Source organism: Ovis canadensis, chromosome 1 (genome assembly GCF_042477335.2).
Source record: "Ovis canadensis isolate MfBH-ARS-UI-01 breed Bighorn chromosome 1, ARS-UI_OviCan_v2, whole genome shotgun sequence".
NCBI classification, from domain to species: Eukaryota; Metazoa; Chordata; class Mammalia; order Artiodactyla; family Bovidae; genus Ovis; species Ovis canadensis.
In genome coordinates this window covers 16,320,791-16,343,309 of record NC_091245.1, presented here as the reverse complement: position 1 = coordinate 16,343,309, position 22,519 = coordinate 16,320,791, and the positions used below count along the sequence as shown (strand labels likewise).

Sequence of the window (22,519 nt, the reverse complement as noted above, 5' to 3'; positions counted from 1 at the left end):
CATCAAAAACACAGGCAACAAAAGATAAATAATAGTTATATTTGACTGCATCAAAATTAAAAATTTTGTTTATTAAAGGAAAGTGTTAGAGTGAAAAGGGAGCTCATGGAATGGGAGAAAATATTTGTCGGTCATATATCTGGTCAGGGGTTACTATCCAGAATATATTTTTTAAGACTTTTTGAACTCAACAGTAACAAATAAACAACTTGATTGAAAAATAAGCAAAGGACTTGAATAGACATTTCTCTGTAGAAGATATACAAATGTCCAATAAGCACATGAAAAGATACTCTATATTGCTAATCATTTAGGGAAATCAAAATCACAATGAGATAATACTTCACACCCATTAGAATGGCTATTATCAAATAAATAGAAAATAACAAGTGTTGGTGAGGATGTGGAGAAGTTGGAACTTTGTGTATCGGTGAGTATTAGAAATAAAAAATGGCATAGCCACTATGAAAAACAATATGGTGTTTCCACAAAAAAAGTTAAAAGTTAAATTACCATGGGGGGAAGGGGGGAGGGGAGGTCGCTCAGTTGTGTCTGACTCTTTGCAACCCCATGGACTGTAGCCCACCAGGCTCCTCCATCCATGGGATTTTCCAGGGGAGAGTACTGGAGTGGGTTGCCATTTCCTTCTCCAGGGGATCTTCCCCACCCAGGAATCGAACCCGGGTCTCCTGCATCGTAGGCAGACGCTTTACCGTCTGAGCCACCATAAATTACCATATGATCTAGCAATTCCACTTTGGGATAGATAGGCAAAAGCATATAAAGTAAGGACTCAAGGAGATATTTTTATACCCATATTTAGCAGCATTATTCATAATATCCAAAAGGCCAAAACAGCCCAAGTTTCCATTGAGAGAAGAATGAGTAAATAAAATGTGGTATATACACATAGTAGAATATTATTCAGCTTTACAAAGGAAGGAGGTTCTGACGTGCTACAGTGTGAGTGAACCTTAAAGATACTATGTTAAATGAAATAAGCCAGTCACAAAAGAACAAATACTATATGATTCCACTGAGTACCTACAGGAAAAAGAATGACATTTGCAAGGAACTAGGAGAGGGGAGAAAGGAACGAGGAGTTACTGTTTGATGGGCAGAGTTTCGTGTGAGGAAGATGAAAAAATTCTGGAAATATATGATGGTGATGATTACACATTGATATGAACATACTTAATACCATTTACTTTTGAGAAAGAGAAGGAAATACATGTGTATACACACCTGCACATATATATAATGTACATGAATTTATACATATTTTATATACTTATTTTTATAAAAAGAAACACTGGACTATTAAAACGAGAAAATAATGAAAAGATTGCCTATGGGGAGTGTCTGGGAATAGTGTGGAAAAAATAGAAATGAGAGACTTCTTGGAGAATACCCATTTATATTCTTTTGACTTCTGAATTATTTGAATGTGTTACTTATTACATAAAATTAAATAAAAAATATATGAACAGGCATATACTAAAATTGGCTAACTTTTCAGTACAGTTCAGTCACTCATTCGTGTCTGACTCTTTGTGACCCCATGAATCGCAGCACGCCAGGCCTCCCTGTCCATCACCAACTCCCAGAGTTCACTCAGACTCATGCCCATCGAGTCAGTGATGCCATCCAGCCATCTCATCCTCTGTCGTCCCCTTCTCCTCCTGCCCCCAATCCCTCCCAGCATCAGAGTTTTTTCCAATGAGTCAACTCTTCACATGAGGTGGCCAAAGTACTGGAGTTTCAGCTTTAGCATCATTCCTTCCAAAGAAATCCCAGGGTTGATCTCCTTCAGAATGGACTGGTTGGATCTCCTTGCAGTCCAAGGGACTCTCAAGAGTCTTCTCCAACACCACACTTCAAAAGCATCAATTCTTCGCCACTCAGCCTTCTTCACAGTCCAACTCTCACATCCATACATGACCACAGGAAAAACCATAGCCTTAACTAGACGGACCTTAGTCGGCAAAGTAATGTCTCTGCTTTTGAATATGCTGTCTAGGTTGGTCATAACTTTTCTTCCAAGGAGTAAGCGTCTTAATTTCATGGCTGCAGTCATCATCTGCAGTGATCTTGGAGCCCCGAAAAATAAGGTCTGACACTATTTCCACTGTTTCCGGATGCCATGATCTTTGTTTTCTGAATGTTGAGCTTTAAGCCAACTTTTTCACTCTCCTCTTTCACTTTCATCAAGAGGCTTTTTAGTTCCTCTTCACTTTCTGCCATAAGGGTGGTGTCATCTGCATATCTGAGGTCATTGATATTTCTCCCAGCAATCTTGATTCCAGCTTGTGTTTCTTCCAGTCCAGTGTATCTCATGATGTACTCTGCATATAAGTTAAATAAGCAGGGTGACAGTATATAAACAGAAACAAACTGAACTCCGTATCAAATGATTATCATAGCCACATTGAAAAACTTCCAACAATCAGAACCCTTACAGTACACCCTCATTGGGAGATATTTCAAAGGAAGAGGAAATTCTGATTTTTTTTAATAATGTTAGTGGTTTTGCCATAATAATCTGAAACTATTTTGTGTGTATTGAAGATAGATGTAATGAGTAAATAGATACAAAATATGGAATAGGAGAAGATGAGGAAGAACCTTGCAGTGTAGGATTGAATCGAAGGTATGTTATGAACTCTTTACTTAAAATAGGTATATAAATCTACAATTATATATATATTAAAATATCCATATATATTAACATATAATACATATTCCCTTAGAATATATACATGTTTACATATGTATATGTATATATTCCAAGATGGTACATGTATATGTGTATGTATGTATATGTTCCAAGCTCTGTCTGTTGAAAGGCCTAGAAACAATGACTCCTCAGTAGGAATGTGAGGAGTTGATTTCTAAATTTCCAAATTACTTGATTTCTAAATCCTGTTCTCCACTAAAAAGAATCATGGCTCCTTGAAGCAATGGCTATTTCAAGACTGAGAAACAGGTGAATCTGGAACATCTTATTTTGCCAGAAAACAGTTTCAAAGAATGATGGGTACATATCAAAAGGATATAGGAGCCAGCCTAAAGAAACTTTGACTAACCAAACCTGGAAAAGTAAAACCATCAAAAAGAATAATAAAAATAAAAATATAATTGTAGTAGCACCATGGATCCCTAGTGAAACACTAGGAAAAAAAAAGTTGCAGAGAAAGTTCTGTGCAGGATTTCAGCTAATAAATATTAAAAATGATAGAAAGTTATTTTGGCAATCACCATTTTAATGAATTCAGGCCAAGACAATCGATGAATGCTAAGAAAAGCTTATAGTCCTGAAGTTTTTCCCCACTGATTATTAATTACAAGGGGGAATTACAATAAAGAAATCTGTCAGTCATTCCTTAACAAGTGATCAAATTTAGTATCATCAATGATTAGACCAACATATATACCTCTTAAAGCAATGAAGTGAGAAGTACTCAACATCACTTGTGTAGTACTTTTGTCAAAACTATTTAACATGAATGTAGTCATAAGGAAACAGTCAGAAAGAAATCCAAATTGTGGGACATTCTATAAAACAGTTAAGACTCTTCAAAAGTAGTAATTTCGTGAAAAACAAAAGGCAACTGAACTACTGTAGATTAAAGGAGACTAAAGATACATGACAACCAAATACAATAGGTAATCCTTGGAAGAAAAGTTATGACCAACCTAGACAGCATATTGAAAAGTAGAGACATTACTTTGCCGACTAAGGTCCGTCTAGTCAAGGCTATGGTTTTTCCTGTGGTCATGTATGGATGTGAGAGTTGGACTGTGAAGAAGGCTGAGTGGCGAAGAATTGATGCTTTTGAAGTGTGGTGTTGGAGAAGACTCTTGAGAGTCCCTTGGACTGCAAGGAGATCCAACCAGTCCATTCTGAAGATCAGTCCTGGGATTTCTTTGGAAGGAATGATGCTAAAGCTGAAACTCCAGTACTTTGGCCACCTCATGTGAAGAGTTGACTCGTTAGAAAAGACTCTGATGCTGGGAGGGATTGGGGGCAGGAGGAGAAGGGGACGACAGAGGATGAGATGGCTGGATGGCATCACTGCCTCGATGGACGTGAGTCTGAGTGAACTCCGGGAGTTGGTGATGGACAGGGAGGCCTGGTGTGCTGCAATTCATGGGGTCACAAAGAGTCAGACACATCTGAGCGACTGAACTGAACTGAACTGAATCCATGGTGTATTTTAAAATGAAATAGCTATAAAGATTTGGGGACAGTTGAGAATATTTTTAATTAAATTTCTTGGATAAGATAATATTGCAGTTTTAAAGGAGAATGTCCTTGTTGCCAGGACACATGTCCTGACATATATAGAGGTGAAGTATCATGATGTCTCTAACTTTGTTAAAGGAAAACTGTGTGGATAGGTGGAAAGCAGCTGTGGTGAAGCAGTATTTAGTTGCCGAACCAGGTGGAGGGTGCATGGTTTGTTCATGTACTGTTTTTGCTACTTTTCTCTAGGTTTAAAATTTTTCAAAATAAAAAATTTTAAATAAATTATGACTATAATTACATGTATATATGTGTGTGTGTTCATGTTCCCCAGGCCTCCTCTGAACTTCTCCCGAGTTCCTGAATCAGAATCTCTGGGTAATGGGGCTTGGGATTCTGCATGGTAAAATGGCTCGCCTGCGACTCTGACACAGCTGGTTTATATTTAGGAAGCATTGCTCTTGAGACCATTCTTTATTAAAATCTTGTGTGGTTTGTGTGTATGAGTATAAGTGTGTGTGTTCTGTTCAAATAGGAACATTGCATAGTCCTCCAGGTGGAAAGGTAGAATGATTCTCAAATAATGTCAGTCTTTTCCTCACATCCCCTTGTTTTAATGGTCCATTCTGTACTTAGTCTGAGGTTATTTCTTCTAAACAGGACTATGGATCACTAGTTCTCAAACATGGCTGCCAGTTAGAACCACCTACACAGCTCTCAAAAATTTCACTGCCTAGACCTTCAGTTCAGTTCAGTCCGACTCTGCAACCCCATGAAATGCAGCACACCAGGCCTCCCTGTCCATCACCAACTTCTGGAGTTTACCCAAACCCGTGTCCATCGAGTCGGTGATGCCATCCAACCATCTCATCCTCTGTCGTCCTCTTCTCCTCCTGCCCTCAATTTTTCCCAGCATCAGGGTGTTTTCAAATGAGTCAGCTCTTCACATCAGGTGGCCAAAGTATTGGAGTTTCAGCTTCAACATCAGTCCTTCCAATGAACACCCAGGACTGATCTCCTTTAGGATGAGGCCTTTCTTCATATCAATTAAATCTGAATTTCTGGGGGTAGGGTAATGTGTTCTTTGGTGCTCCCCAGGGGACTCCAGTGTTCAAAATTGAGAGTCCCTAGTCTAGATCAGAGCTGGCCTCTAGTGAGGCCCCTAGTCACTTGTGTCAGGATCTCAGTATAAACTACCTGTTCAGAAATGATCACATACTCTGGTGTGTGGGGGACATTGACTTGAAAGGAACTCTTATATTCCCAACACTAATCAGTCTTCTCATATGGTCAATAACCTCTGGAGTCTGACAGTGAAAAGGCGGATTTTAAAAGATCCACATCTCACTTCTGATTATGGAAATTTGAACTCTGTTTCTAGAAACTGATGGAAGGGGTAAAATTTTGGAGAGAAGTAGCTTTAATTACAGTATCTTAAATACTTATGTGATAAAGGTAATTTTAAAAATATTCGCTGAACTGTCTTCTCTGCAGAAAGGCCCCTGACATTGAATAATGCCAGACCCATCTTTACCTACACTTGTCTCAAGACTAGTCACAACCACCCCCAGTTAAATAAATCTGTATGAACTTGTGTTTGAGTGTGTATGAGAGTGGAGTAGCAAAGTGGTGACAGCATCCTGGCAGAAAAAAAAGGAATTCTAGCAGTCCTTCCCAAATACAGCCTGGCTGAACATTCACTTCTTACTCGGGGAAGAGTTTGTTCAGTGTCTCTCTCTCCCGGCTCTCATTTCTCTCCCTCTCGAGGTGTCATTTAGGTTTAGCCCACCCAGACTCAGTTTGGAAGCACTGCTTTAGTTGCGTCATTAGCTGACGAATACAGAAACAGGGAAAGGGAATTGAGTTGTCCAAGGTTATGAGTGAGTGAGTGGCATGTTTCTTGACATGTGTTTGTGTTTGTACATGTATGTAAAGCTCCTCTGGAAGGAGAAAAATATTTAGGAATCATCTTGCGAGCCATAGAGTCTAATAACTTAGAGGAGCTTTAGACTCTATAACTTCAAGATGATTCTTGAATCATTTTCTCCTCCCAGAGGAGCTTTACATACATGTACACATGTACATGTGCTTCCTGGTATGAGTGCTGTTCTATTACCTGCCGCCAGAGGGCATGAACTGAGATTAGATTCTAGCCTGCTTATCTACATTGAAGTCCAGAGCTTGCTCAGATCACTGTTTAAACAGACAAACCTTAATTTATTCAGTAGTCCAACAGTCTTAGGAGCATCTGAAAGTTCTTTGGAACTGGTTGTTTATAAATATTTGTAAAATAAAGCTTAGGTAAGCACAGAATACTCACAAGTGCCTGGGGTTAGACTTGGAGACCTGGCTTTATAATATTACCCCAGCCACTTACTGGTTTAGCTGTGTGGCCAATGGTGAGTTGCTTTACATTGACTTTTAACCTTCAGTTTCAGGTGCCTGACCTGCCAGATCGTTAATAAACTCTGCCACACATGCCTTTTGTGAGGATTAAATGGGGTAACATGATAAAGCATTTCCTAGCACCCATTTAATAAGTGGAGGTTTTTTCCCTTTGTTTAGTAAAACTTTTATGGAGCTTATATTCTGGTTAGAAAAAACACACATTACATGGAAAAAAGAAAATTCAGGCACTGATGAAAGCTAAGGATAATAAGGTGAAGAATCTAGGAGGCTATTTGAGGTAGAGTAGTCTAGGAATGCCACTCTGAGGAGGTGATATTTCAACAAAGAACTAATAAAAGATTTGAGAAAAGGAAAGGGTGTTGGAGGCAGAGGGACACAGCTTGGTGTGCTTGGAAAACAGAAAGACCAGTACTCAAAGGGCAGGGGAGAGATATATGAATTAGAAGATGTAAGCAAGTTCCAGATTTGTAAGTTTTGTTAAATACATAAAGACTTTAGATTTATTTTGTGGTATAAGATGTAAGCATAAGAGTGATGTGATCTGATTTATATTTTTAGAAACATAACCATATCATTCTGATCGCTGTGTGGAAAATAGACAGTAAGGAGGCAAAAACAGAAGCAGAGTGGTTAGAAAGCTGTTGTCATAGGATGGGCAGAGCCTGACTGTGGCTTAGATTAGGGTGTTAATGGGGGAGAAATACAGAATGGCAAGGAATGGTTCGGTTTAGGATATATTCGATGTAAGACCATCAGTACTTGCTGATTAATTGTATTTGAGAAGCAGTAGAAATGGAAGAACCAAGAGTGACTTCCAGGCTTTATGGTCTCAGAAAAGCGAAAGTGAAGTTGCTCGGTTGGGTCCGACTCTGCAATCCCATGGGCTGTAGCCTACCAGGCTCCTCCATCCGTCAGGCAAGAGTACTGGAGTGGGTTGCTATTTCCTTCTCCAGGGGATCTTCCCAACCCAGGGATCGAACCCAGGTCTCCTGCATTGCAGGCAGAAGACGCTTTACCTTCTGAGGCCCTTGGGAAGCCCCAAAAGTTTGGTCTCAGAACCTGGGTTTAAATAACTGGTGCTGTTAACCCAGATGAGGTGACTAGAGGAAAGGGGGTTGTAAAATCAAGAGTTCTGTTTCAGACTCACTCATTTTGAGATTTCTTGGCATCCAAGAATTATAGAATAAGGCAGTTGAAAATACGAGCATGAAACTCAGAACAGAGGTTTGGGTTAGAAATATAAACTGGCAGTCATCGTTGATGGGAAAGGAGTACAGACCAAAGAAGAGAGAACCAGTGGCCAGATACTGAGGTACTCCAACTTTAGAGGTTAAGATTTCTTACCCACCTGGCCTTTTTTTTGCACTCCATTGTTTAATTTGAGGAGACCCTCAAATTATTGTTTTTTCCTTTTCCTTCTTGCACAAATGTACAACTCCAACTCTTTTACCAAGAAAGATAGCACGGTAGAACTGAATGATTAAATGCTTGAAGACATTAATGTGCTGATTAATAATGAAGGTTCTGGTGACAGAGAGTCCAGTTTAAATCCTCCTCTGCTATTGACTAGCTCAGTCTTTTATCTATAATAGTCAAAAGCCAGCATTTATTTAATACTTATTATATACCAGGTATCTTTTTAAGTGCTTCACATGTATTTATATTAACTTGTTTTAATCCTTAAAACAACCCATTGAAGTAGTTACTAGTTTTATCCCACTTTTTTTTTTTTTTTGAGGAAACTAAAGCCAGAAAGGGGCCTTATTATTTCCCAGATATCACACGCCAGCTAAGTAGCACATCTAAATTTGAATCTAGGCAGCCTGGATCCAAAACCAGTGCTGCTTTTCTCATACCAAATTCACAGAGCTGTGAAAGTGAAGTTGCTCAGTCGTGTCCGACTTTGCGACCCCACAGACTGTAGCCCACCAGACTCCTCAGTCCATGGAATTTTCCAGGCAAGATTACTGGAGTGGGTTGCCATTTCCTTCTCCAGCGGATCTTCCCAACCCAGAGATTGAACCCGGGTCTCCCGCACAGCAGGCAGATGCTTTACCGTCTGAGCCACCAGGAGCTGTAGAAGTGATTAAATGAGAGCCCATTTAAAAGTACTTAGCACTTGGAGGCTAGCACATAATATGAGCATAATAAATGTTTTTTGTGGGAAGTAGCATGATATAGTGAAAGAGAACCAGGGGGTTGGGGGATAAGTACTCAGTAACTGGGTTGGCAGCATTTCTGCTTTACCCTTCTTCTCTTGAAGAAGCTTGCTAGGAGGTAGGGAAACATAGTTAATAACCTGAGGTTTGGAGTAAGACCATTATATAGTAGAATTTGTTTCTACCACTTATTACCTGGGACCAGCTACTTCTCTTTGAGTTTCTCTTTCATCATTTGCAAACTAGGGATAATGATAGTGTACTTCTCATGGTATTATTTGAAATATCCTGAGAGAGGTACCTATAAAGTAGTACATGATAAGCATTCAGTACATATTAGCTATTATTATAATAAGTGTTTCCAGAGTGAGAGGATTTTTTTTTTCTTAGCTCAGGCACCAGGTGAGATAGAAGCCCCTCAGTAACCCACTTCTGAAAAATTGAATTGGGAATTACATGGTGAGGCACTCCAGTTGTTGGAAACTGAGGGCATGAATCTGAATTTTCTAAAGACTCTTGAGAGTCCCTTGGACTGCAAGGAGATCCAACCAGTCCATTCTGAAGGAGATCAACCCTGGGATTTCTTTGGAAGGAATGATGCTAAAGCTGAAGCTCCAGTACTTTGGCCACCTCATGTGAAGAGTTGACTCATTGGAAAAGACTCTGATGCTGGGAGGGATTAGGGGCAGGAGGAGAAGGGGACGGTAGAGGATGAGATGGCTGGATGGCATCACGGACTCGATGGACATGAGTCTGAGTGAACTCCGGGAGATGGTGATGGACAGGGAGGCCTGGCATGCTGCGATTCATGGGGTTGCAAAGAGTCAGACACAACTGAGCGACTGAACTGAACTGAACTATAGTCACTCCTCCCTATTCCTCCATTTTACAGAGGTGTAGGGAACATTTCTCTATAACAGCTGTGCCTTGCTGTGCCTTATTCTTAGGTGTAGTGAACTATTCATGGCAGATTTGCTCTAGGTTTGGCTTGCTTCAGCCCTTTCCTGACCTAAGGAGAATTGTTTTAAATACTCTCATGTCTCTCCATCTTCTGCTCAGAGTTGGCTTTATTCTTAGTTGTGTTCTCTAGTTAGCAGTGCCAAATCTACAAACACCCTTACAAATATGATCTCAGAGAAGAGCTCTCCAACATGCATATCATATCAGAAAACAGTTGAGCCAGTATGGGACATACCATAAAATATTTTGGTCTAAAGGGAATGTGATGCTCTTAAATGGCATTATCTTGCATTCCATAGCCAGGTAGGTAGGTAGAGCCCACTGTAGACATCCCCACCAAATCACCTGAAATCAGGGTTTGGAGCGGGGTAGGGAGGAGTTGCAAAAGGAAAAAAGGCAGGCAAAAAGGAAGTGGTAGCAGTTTGATAGGAATGTACAAATTGCTGTCTCCACTGTTGATAAGAATGAGCTATCCCAAGAAGTCTTCTGACCTTGGGAAACCCCATTTAGCCTAGCCAGCTTTGAGACTTAAGCATTTAAATCATGTGGGGTAGTGCCTCTTTTCTTATTTCCATTTTTTCCTCTCTTCTCACACTCCCCTCTTTAATTTAATTATAGCTCTTAATTAATACTGAATCCCAAAAGCTGCTTCTTCCTTTTCCATTTCCCATGCACGTTGATAATTTAGCATAGTATATAAGAGCATGGGCTCAACAGTCAGATTGCCTGAGTTTCAGTCCTTTCTTTGTCATTTGTTCACTTTGAAATCTTAAGCAGTTTACATTATACCTCTCTTCTCATCCATAAAATGAAGATAATTTCTACCTCACAGAGAAGGCGATGGCACCCCAGTCCAGTACTCTTGCCTGGAAAATCCCATGGACGAAGGAGCCTGGTAGGCTGCAGTCCATGGGGTCGCGAAGAGTTGGACACAACTGAGCGACTTCACTTTGACTTTTCACTTTCATGCATTGGAGAAGGAAATGGCAACCCACTCCAGTGTTCTTGCCTGGAGAATCCCAGGGACCGGGGAGCCTGGTGGGCTGCTGTCTATGGAGTCGCACAGAGTCAGACACGACTGAAGTGACTTAGCTGCAGCAGCAGATTGTGTTGAGGATTAAATTAGATAACCAGTAGAAAGTGCCTGGCACAGTATCTGGCCCACAGTGAAGTACACAGTAATCAGATATTGTTGTTGCTATTTCTGGCTGTGCAGCTCTGGTTCAACCTGTCTGTCCTTTGTCAGGAACAGGAGAGCTGAGGTTGACTGGGAGATTATCAAAAGGCACTAGATTTTGGTATCTCAAGTTGAAGGTTGAAGCCAAATTGAAGAGAGCACTTGGAGCTCTAATTGGAAAATATAATAATGATCTTATTCTTACAATTTATTAATTAAATAGTATATTCTTGACTTGTTACTCAGTCACTAGGTCACCAGGCTCCTCTGTTCCCCATTGTCATCCAGAGTTTGCTAAAATTCATGTCCATTTAGTTGGTGATGCTATCTAACCATTTCATCCTCTGCTTCCCCTTTCTCCTTTTGTCTTCCGTCTTTCCCAACATCGGGATCTTTTCCAATGACTTGTCATTGAGGAATGACAATGGACAATTAACCTCTCTAGGCTTCCTTTGACTCTTTTGGAAAATGAATGTTTTTGAATAAAATAACCCCTTTCATCTTCGTCATGAAGCCTGATCCTTCGTTAAGTAAAAATGAATATCCAAAAGTTTTTTTGTATTCTGTATATGTGTGAGAGAGGGGAAAAGAGAAAGTGAGAGAGTGAAAGTGTATTTATATTGAGATAAACCAAAAAGTTTTACTTGTATATTGAATTTATCAGACATATTTGGTTTCTTCTTAAGAGATTATATCCCCTTTCACACTGTAGTGTCTAGATCATTTCTAAGTATTTGTTATTCCTATCACACATCTGTTTTGGATTTTTCAAGGAAACCTTTCAGGCATTATGATGTACGTTCTATAATACCTGTCTTGGTGTCAGGGAACTTAGTTGGGGACTTTACTACTACCTCTGCAACATTACCTTGAGCAAGTTACATTCCCTCTTATGTGCCTCATTTTCTCATCTGTCTAATGAGGCATTTTCTCTGCTTAACCTTTAAGTCCTTTCCTAACAGTCTGTAACTATCACAGCATAGGTTGTGGCAGGAGTAGCTGGATTCCCAAAGGAAAACTTGGTATCGCAGTTCCCTTTGAGATGTATTTTTTTATCTGTTGCCCGTTATGTTTGCTGCAGGATTTCGGCTGAATGCTTCCTCTTGGCCCATGTTCCTTTTGAAGACGCTAAATGGAGCAGAGATGGCTCCCATCAGGATTTTCCACAAGGTACGGTGTTCCTCAGCTATCACCAGCTCCAAATTACTTAAGGTCAAATGCGTACATCCTTTCAATTACCAAGCCTCTGATGTCTGCATTATATTTATGGCCTGAGGATGCCTTTTCAGAAACTAGTTCAGCAGAAGGATTTTTAAAGTGCCTTATGAAGCAGCAATTATCCCCAGAGAAATACTAGATTGTAAGGTAGGATTTCTGGGTTTGGGGATTTCTTATTTCTCTTCTGATAATAAGTTTTGACCTCATCTGTAATGTGGATTTCTGTCTATCTCACAGGGTTATTAAGAAGTTAGACATTTTTTGTCAGTAAAACATATAAAATGTAATATAAATCTAAAGGCTATTCTTATGGAATTCCATAACATCCATCTTCTAGACAGAGAGGAAGGAAGCAGACTATTTTTTAAGTGCCTGCAGTATGTTTGGGGTTTATATACACTATCTCATTTAATACCCACAGTTAACTTTACGAAGCAAGAATTATTATTTTGGTTTGGTAGTTAAGGAAACAAAACACTCAAATAAGAAGCTTGCCCGAGACCACATGACTAGTAAGTGGTAGAACAGGAATTAGAAACCTGTATTTGTTTTCCCTGGTTTTTCAAGGGAAAAGGCAGTCAGTCTCCTCTCAGTTGATCTTTCATGAGGTTGGAGTTACTATAAAGGAGCCTGAATTAGCATTACTTGTGCTGCTGTTTGGGCTTTTCAGGTGGCACTAGTGGTAAAGAACCCTCCTGCCAGTGCAGGAGATGTAAGAGATCTAGGGTCGATCCCTGGGTTGGGAAGATCCCCTGGAGAAGGAAACGGCAACCCACCCTGGAGAAGTCTTCCCTGGAGAATCCCATGGACAGAGAAGCCTGGAAGACTACAGTCCTTGGCATTGCAAAGAGTCGGATGTGACTGAAGTGACTTAGCATAACATGATGCCATTTAAGTCTAAAACCTGAGAGCACCATGGTTCCCAGAATACAGTATACTGGGCAATTTGAAATCCTTCCACTGGAGAGTACCTCAGAATGGTGGGAGGTAGGGGCCAACAAGTATTCTTTTAAATGCTTTACTGATCTTCCTAGGAAGTAAGAGAATTCGCCAAGGCCAAAATGAAGAAGGAAAACCAGAGTGTTAGGTGTACTGAATGTGCTGATGCCTTAAGGGGCTTTGCCAGTCTGACTTTTTAAGGACCTTGTCTTTTAACAACTAGAGTTAGATAGAAGTTGAAGCCTTGGGCCCATGCAAGGCAGAAAATGGACCTGGGACAGCCACATGAAAAAACAAATGGATCCCTCAAATGTTTACTCCTCAGTGAAAAGACCAGGAAGAGGCCCCGCCTGGGCCATGGGTAGGGGAACTGAGTCATTCTTCTGATAAAAGCTTTCCCCCGTGGAAATCCAAGGTTCAGATATAATGCCTGTGTTGTCTCAGAACCCCGGTATTGGAGAGGGATATTTCTGAGTGCCTGGCAGAAGGAAACCCAAAACCTCTCTAGAGGGTTTGGTTTTTTCAACCCAGATGTCGTAGAAGTCTCAAAAGTGAAGTACCATTGAAAATCAGTTCAGTTCAGTTCAGTTCATAATCCAGAGCCCTCAAACTCTCAAAACAAATCCTTCATGATGAAACATCAGTAGACACAACAAACAGTAAAACTATAACCTCAAGGAGTTTCAGATAATAGAAACATCAGATAGAAATTTTAAAATAAGTATTTGAAGATGATTAAAGAATCAGTCCAGGTTCGATGTATGATACTAGATGCTTGGGGCTGGTGCACTGGGATGACCCAGAGGGATGGTATGGGGAGGGAAGAGGGAGAGGGGTTCAGGATAGGGAACACGTGTACACCCATGGCGGATTCATGTTGATGTATGGCAAAACCAATACAGTATTGTAAAGTAATTAACCTCCAATTAAAATAAATAAATTTATATTAAAAAAATTTTTTTAAAGAAAAGGAATTTTAAAATGAGGAAAGTACAAACCTCTATTCTTTAAAGACAAAGTTTAAAAAAGCAAATTGAATATCTAAAATGAAACCATTAAATTTAAAAATCTTTTAAAAATTAAAAATAAAATAAAAATCTTAGATAGGTATTTAGGCAACTTAGACCTAGATAAGAATTAACTTTAAGACATATGTGAGGAATTTCTCCAGAGTGCAATACAGAGAGATGAAGAGATGGAAAATATTAAAGAGAAAAGATAAAGATAATAATATCAGAAGGTCCGATATATGCTGAACATGAATTCTAGAATAAAAGAGTCGATATTTGAAAAGATAATGGCAGAATTTTCCAGAATGTGTGATAAAGACAAATGTATACTTTAAAACATTGTGGAATAACTGAAGTCAAAAGATCTGAGCAAATAATCACACAGAATACAGTCATCCTCAGTATCTATGTTACAGGAACCCCTGAATACAGAGATCCACACACACTCAACTCCTTTATATAAAATGGTGTAGTACAGCAAGCTCTCCATATCTGCAGCTTTCACGACGCAGACTGAACCTTCAAAGGCATTGCAGTTAGGCTGAAAACACATTTCTTGACAGCAGTAGTACGAGGCAAAAGGTAATAGAATAATACCTTCAAAGAATTAAGAAAAAAATGGTTGTCCACCTAGAATTTTATGTCTAATTCTACTGTTACTTCAGAATGAATGCAAAATCAAGACATTTTCAGCAAATTAATATAAATACATTCACTGAAAGAACAATTGAAGAGTATGTTTCAAGAAGATAATTGAACCTGGAAAGTAAGAATGAGATGTAAAATGTAGTGCTAGGGAAAGATAGGTTAGCGTGTGAGTGTAACTAAACAATCATTGCCTATAACTGTATAAACAGTTATAGTAGCAAAAGTGATCAGTTGGCACTGTAACAGTGTGGAACTAAATTATCCAACACCTGTTAACTCAGGAGTAATTTAAATATTCAGAGGTCCTAGTATTGTTTAATTAAGGATAAATTTTAGACTTAATTATGTCAGCTGTACAGTTATGATCTGAAGGGGATCCACCAAAAGATTAAATATAGAATGATTAACATCTGAATCAATGGAAAGGGGAAAAGGGAAGAAAATTCAGTTGATTGTTAAGGAGAAAAAAGAAGTTAAAGGTACAACTTGAAAAATAAGTTAAATAGAAATGATATTTAGAAATGATAATTATAATAAATTTAATATGTCAGCTATGAGAAGTTAAACTCATCAGTTTAGTCAGACATAGATCAGATTGTTTTTAAATCTAGCTGCATGCTGTTTACAAGAGACATTGCTGAAATATGACACAAAGGTGTTAAAAATAAAAGAATATAAAACATATACCAGGCAAACCTTTATCAAAATAAAGCTGGTGTTAACTGTACTGAAATTAGACAGAGAAGACTTTGGTACTAAAAAGCATTAAAGAAGTTACTATCTAATGATTAAAAAAAGAATAGGTCACTAAGAAGATGAAAGTTACACATGGTCCTAAAAAACATAGCCTCAAATAGACAAAGCAAAATTTGACAGAATTACGTGGAAAAATTAGACAATCCACAATCGTTAGAGGATATTTTAATACACATCTCTCAATAATTGATAAATCAAATAGACAAGACAAAAAAGTTATCAATCAGCATAAGCTAATGAGTTATAAATCAGTTCAGTTCAGTTCAGTTGCTCAGTCATGTCCGACTCTTTTGGACCCCATGGACTGCAGCACACCAGGCCTCCCTGACCATCACCGACTCCCAGAGTTTACCTAAACTCATGTCCATTGAGTTGGTGATGCCATCCAACCATCTCATCCTCTGTCATCCCCTTCTCCTCCAGCCTTCAATTTTTTCCAGCATCAGGGTCTTTTCAAATGAGTCAGTTCTGCTCATCAGGTCACCAAAGTACTGGAGTTTCAGCTTCAGCATCAGTCCTTCCAGTGAATATTCAGGACTGATTTCCTTGAGGATGGACTGGTTGGATCTCTTTGCTGTCCAAGGGACTCTGAAGAGTCTTCTCCAACACCACAGTTCAGAACCATCAATTCTTCATCAATTTTAAATCAGTTTTAAAAAATAAAGTCATTCCTATTTAATAAGTGATTTGAAAATGAAATTTTTGAAGATGCTCTTTAAGATAGCAATAGGTTACAGTATGGCTAGAAAAATGTCAGTAAAATATGAGATATTTATAAGGAATTTTTAAACTTATACTGAAGATGAAATCTCCATTAAAGAATACTTAACATATGGAAAATGCTATGTTCATGGAAGGAAAGGCTCAGTATCATACATACAAAAGTTATTTTTTCCCAAATTATAAATTCACTGGGATTCTAGTCAAAATACAAATAGGATTTTCCTATGGAACTTGAAGAACTGATCCTGAAATTCGTATGAAAGATCGAGGAGAAAGAATAGCCAAAACAATAGTGAACAATAACAAAGTAGAGGGACTTTTTCTTCCAGATACCCACTTAAAAAGACTATGTTATTGGTACAGGATGAGACAGTAAGACAAAGGGAAACAGAGTATACAACAATTTTTGGAAACTTTATGCAACTGCATTGCAAATCAGCACCCAAGAACTAGCTACACTACTGGAGAGAGTTCACAGTGTTCCAGCTGCTTTGGAGGGCAGTTTAACAATATTTAATAAAGTGGAAGATGAATTCTCCAGGCAAGAATACTAGAGTGGGTAGCCATTCCCTTCTCCAGGGAATCTTCCCGACCCAGGGATTGAACTTGGGTCTCCTGCATCATAGGCAGATTCTCTACCATCTGAGCCATCAGGGAAGCCCATATATCCATCCTGCTGCTGCTGCTGCTGCTGCTGCTAAGTCGCTTCAGTCATGTCTGACTCTGTGCGACCCCAAAGACGGCAGCCCACCAGGCTTCTCCATCCCTGGGATTCTCCAGGCAAGAACACTGGAGTGGGTTGCCATTTCCTTCTCCAGTGCATTAAAGTGAAAAGTGAAAGGGAAGCCGCTCAGTTGTGTCCGACTCTTAGCGACCCCATGGACTGCAGCCCACCAGGCTCCTCCATCCATGGGATTTTCCTGGCAAGAGTACTGGAGTGGGGTGCCATTGCCTTCTCCGACCTATAACCCAACAATTCTACTCTTAGGTATACACACTGAAAAAAAATCCTCCCACATGTGAAAAAAGAAACAACAATAAGAAACAACAATTTCACAGCCATAAGAATGGCTGTGAAAACTCTTTTGAAATAGTAAACAATTCAAAACAACATTACATGTCTGCTGAAAGAGTGGAAATAAATTATGATGTAATGGAGTACTATTAGCAGTTAAACTCGAGCTAAATTTACAACATGGTTACATTTCAAAACCAGTGTTGAACCAAAAAAAGCAAGTTGTAGAATGATATGTTCACTATAATACTATTTATATAAAATTTTAAAGTGTGCAAATTATATATATAATTTGGCACCCCACTCCAGTACTCTTGCCTGGAAAATCCCATGGATGGAGGAGTCCATGGGGTCACTAAGAGTTGGATACGACTTGAGCAACTTCACTTTCACTTTTCGCTTTCATTCATTGGAGAAGGAAATGGCATGGACACGACTGAAGTGACTTAGCAGCAGCAGCAGTATATACACACACACATAGTAAAGTATAAAAATATGCATAGGGAAGGGCACAAAGGAGGATTCAGCCTTACCTGTTACCTTTTATTTCTTGAAAAAAAAAAGACCCAAAGCAAAAATGTCAAAATATTAGAATTAACAAAGTAATACTTTGGTATATTTTGAAATTCATTTAAAGGAAAGTCTAAAGTTCCATTGTAAATCTTACATAGCACTTTCTAATCATCCCAATGAAGTACCAGTTTCTTGGCATACATAGTCTCTCTCTTTGTATCTAGGTCTGTATATCTCTTGTCTCTCATCTAGGAACCACCGTCACCTTCTCACAACTTCTTCAAAATGGGAATGAAGCTAGAAGCTGTGGACAGGAAGAACCCTCATTTCATTTGCCCAGCCACTATTGGGGAAGTGCGGGGCTCGGAGGTGCTTGTCACTTTCGATGGGTGGCGAGGGGCCTTTGACTACTGGTGCCGCTTCGACTCCCGTGACATCTTCCCTGTGGGCTGGTGTTCCTTGACTGGAGACAACCTGCAGCCACCTGGCACTAAAGGTAAAGGCTTGTAAAGTCGGAACCCAGGTTACTAAGGGAGCCTGCCTAGATCTCCCATGGTCAGCATCCCTTCACCAGTAAACTTCACTCACAGGCAAAGGAGGATCAGGGGCCAGCAACCAACATCCAGTCAAGAGCAGTCAGAAACAGAAAGAGTTTAAACATCGCGTGAGGATATACACAGAGTGTGGCATAAAGTAAAATTTCCTTGCTCAAATACCTTGGTTTATTCTCAAGCAGCTAGCTTCTCCTCCCTCTTACTCTTATTCCTGGACTGTTCCAGAGTTTGAATAGTATCATTCTTGAGGTGCACACCCCAACTTTGTAATTGAGCTGGAGTAACATTGTATTACATAAAAATACTTAACCAGCACTGTAGTTTAATGGAAAAACCATGGGCTTAGATGTAAGATAGATTTGAAGTCCATCTCTGCCTTTTCCCAGCTGTGTGGCTTTTTGGTCAGTTAGTTGACCTCTCTAAACCTCAAAATTCCTCATCTATAAAAGAATACCTACTTTATAAATGAGGTTACCTGGGCAAAATGGTTACATAATGTCTGGCAAACACCAAATGCTAAACAAATGTTTTCATTGTATTACTGCTGCTGTTATTCTATATTAATATAATAGTATTTATTATACTTACTATGTAATATGCTATATTCTTATTATTATTATACTCTTATTATTAAAATAACTGCTACTAGTGGGAGAGTATACATAAAATACTAGAATAGTACCACAGGATAGTTAACAGTCAATGATATTTCTGATGGTCATGATGTCGGAGACCATCCAGGATAAACTTTGAGGTAGCTCTTAATAAAGAAAATAAACAGGAAGAATCTCATTCCTAAAAGTACTGGTAAATCTGAGAGAATAGAAAGTCACCCTTCCTGTTGTCTGTGGGTTTCATTTCTAAACCTCTATCAGATTCATTCATTCAATTAGCCAAATATTTATGTAGTACCCAATTGTGAGCCAAACTCAGGATACAGTAGCTACAAAGATGAAAAGCATTCATCAAGTGCCCTCATGACACTTTCATTTTAGAGGGATGAGATAGTCAATATACATTTAAATCAAGAAATAAACAAGATGATTTCAGATAGACAATTTTTCCTAAGGAAATAAAGTATAATAAGATAGTGACTGTGAAGGGATTCATTTAACAGCTTTATTGAATATAATTAAAGTAAAATATGGAGAAGGCGATGGCACCCCACTCCAGTACTCTTGCCTGGAAAATCCCATGGACAGAGGAGCCTGGTAGGCTGTGGTCCATGGGGTCGCGAAGAGTCAGACACGACTAAGCAACTTCCCTTTCAGTTTTCACTTTCATGCATTGGAGAAGGAAATGGCAACCGATTCCAGCGTTCTTGCCTGGAGAATCCCAGGGACGGGGGAGCCTGGTGGGCTGCCGTCTCTGGGGTCGCACAGAGTCGAACACGACTGAAGCGACTGAGCAGAGCAGCAGAAGTAAAATAAGTTGCACATATTTAAAGTATACAGTTTGAAAAGTTTTGACACACACATATATATATCCATGAAACCATTACTTTAATCAAGATAATGAACATACCCATCATCCCTAAAAGTTCACTGTTCCTTTTTGTGGAGGGGGAACTTTTTGGATACAATTTCTTTTTAGAAAAAATTGTCCAAAAAGATGATTGATATTTGAATTCGATGACAAAAAGAAGCCATGCAAGGAAAGAGAATTCCAAGCAAGCAGATGTGACATACTTACAATGGTACTGAGACATGAATGAGTTTATTATGTTTCAAGGGCAGAAAGAATACTGCTCTGGCCACAGTGTACCGTGGGAGGGGCAAAGTGGCACAATCATGTAGGACCTTATAAGCCAGAGTGATAATTTGGATTTTATCCTAAACATAATGGGGAATCATCAGAAGGAGTAACAAAATCTGATTTACTTTAAAAAAAAATCACTTGCGCTTGTGTCCAAGAATACAAAAGAGCATGTATGACTCAACAATAAAAAAAGATAAATAACCCCGTTGAGAAGATGGACAAAGGACTTAAACATTTCTCCTAAGGAAATATCGGAGAAGGCGATGGCACCCCACTCCAGTACTCTTGCCTGGAAAATCCCATTGACGGAGGAACCTGGTGGGCTGCAGTCCATGGGGTCACGAAGAGTCAGACACGACTAAGTGACTTCACTTTCACTTTTCAGTTTCACGCATTGGAGAAGGAAATGGCAACCCACTCCATTGTTCTTGCCTGGAGAATCCCAGGGACAGGGGAGCCTGGTGGGCTGCTGTCTGTGGGGTCGCACAGAGTCGGACACAACTGAAGCGACTTAGCAAGCAAGCAAGGAAATATACAAAAGGTCAGTAAGCACTTGAAAAGATGCTCAACATCAGTAGTCATTAGGGAAATGCAAATCCAAGCCACAGTGAGATACCACTTTACACCCATGGGTGTGGATATAATCTAAAGACAGACAGTAATAAGTGTTGGTGAGAATGTAGAGAAATTGGAACTCTCATATGTTTCTGGTCATATTCTAAACTGCTGCAGCCACTTTGAAAACAGTTTGGAAGTTTCTCAAAATGTTAAACATGGAGTTATCTGTGACCTAGCAAGTCTACTTGTAGGTATATACCCAAGAAAATAGAAATTATATGTCCACACAAAAATGTAACTTGAACTTCATGGCAGCATTATTCATAATGGCCAAAAAATTGGAATATCCCAACTATCCATCTGATGACAAGATGAACACAATGTGTTATATTCACATGAAATAAATTATTTATTTATTGACAATTAAAAAAATATGAAGTACTGGTTTGTGCTACAACATAAATGTACCTTAAAAACATTATACTAAGTGAAAAAGCCAATCACTTACCTTAAAAACATTATGCTAAGTGAAAAAGCCAGTCACTAAAGACCACGCATTGTATAATTGCAGTTATATGAAACGTCCAGAATAGGCAAAACCGAGAGACAAAATAGTGGTTTTAGGGGGCTTGGGAGGAAGAGGAAATGGGAAGTGACTGCTAATGGGTATGAGATTTCTTTTGGGGATGATGAATGTGTTCTAAAGTCAGGGATGATATTCCCACAACTCTGAGTTTGCTAAAAACACTTTCAAAGGTGAATTTCATGGTATGTGAAGTACACATCAATAAAGCTGTTATTTAAGACCTCATTTGGGCTGGTTTATAGAAAATGGGTTGTATCATGGTGACTGTGGACAAGGAAAATTTAGGGTTTCTTGGAGTAGGTTGGTGGCACTGAGTGGAGAGAACTTGAGATGGGGGCAGCATGGAGGAGAGAAGACAGACTTTCTGCCTGGAAAAGTGCTACACCTCTAAATGCTCCAAGAAACAAATGTGGGGTCAGTGTGAGACATGCATTGCCCTCCCTCTACAGAGTCTATGAGATAATATCTCTGTGGAAATAGCAAGAAAAGAAGTGCCTTGAAAGTCACAGTGGAGTCATTTTTGCTTACTTGAGACTAAAACAGGATAAGCCTTGGGGCCCCCAGCCATATTCAGTTAGTAGGTTAGGTTTCTTACTTCCTTGGTTAGAGTAACTCTGCTATTTTGACTAGTAAGTCTCCTACAGCAATTGGGTGATTCTCAAAAGCTAGAGGAGCAGGAGAGTCTTCTGGACTCACATTTTTTTTCTGACTGTGCATCATGCTGATAAGAAATATGGCACACCGTGTGGCTGATGATTCCAAAGTTGTTTGCTGGCTCTTTTCCTTCCCTTCAGTGTGTCTCTGGAGATTTTAGATTTTTAATAGATGACCAGAAGGACCAGCTCAGAAGGTAGGAGGTTATTCCAGTTGGCATTTCCAGATCAGGACCTTCAGTCCTTATCCCAGCAGCTGGATTGTTTCCTCCAGCAACTCTCTCCTCCCCCACCTCATACCCTCAGTTGATTTTATAACGCAGCTTTTAGTAATAGCAGAACTTGGGCCATTCAGTGTCCTGGCTGAGAAACAAGTGATACAACTTGGAAAAAATGTGATTACTCAATTCATTTCACAAAACAAGATGTTCTCTATGTGTAAGCCTGTTCTCTTTCTGATCATCCTATCTCCTCTTTCTTTTCTACCTTCTGGTCATTAGTGTGCAAATGTTAAAAAATTCAGGTACTATAGGATTGTTTCTTACCCACAGTGAGTGGGAAAAATGTCAATATTCGTTTAATGTTCTTTCACACACATTATTTCTTTGTATCTTTTGCTAACTTTGAACTCTGTTAC

At 39.3% G+C, this 22,519-nt stretch overlaps 1 protein-coding gene across 25 annotated transcripts in view; it reads left to right on the top strand.

Annotated features, from left to right (window-relative positions):
• Nucleotides 1-22,519, top strand: part of SCMH1 (Scm polycomb group protein homolog 1) — a 216,712-nt gene that overhangs the window by 105,826 nt on the left and 88,367 nt on the right. For 14 of the 25 annotated variants that reach the window (XM_069588061.2, XM_069587931.2, XM_069588053.2 and 11 more), the window contains 2 exons: nucleotides 12,033-12,121; nucleotides 18,026-18,269. In XM_069588061.2, coding sequence (XP_069444162.1) covers nucleotides 12,033-12,121; nucleotides 18,026-18,269 — 333 coding nt within the window. Of the gene's footprint in view, nucleotides 1-12,032; nucleotides 12,122-18,025; nucleotides 18,270-20,470; nucleotides 20,627-22,519 lie in introns of all 25 variants that reach the window. The other 11 variants (XM_069587894.2, XM_069587886.2, XM_069587899.2 and 8 more) reach the window with 1 other exon arrangement.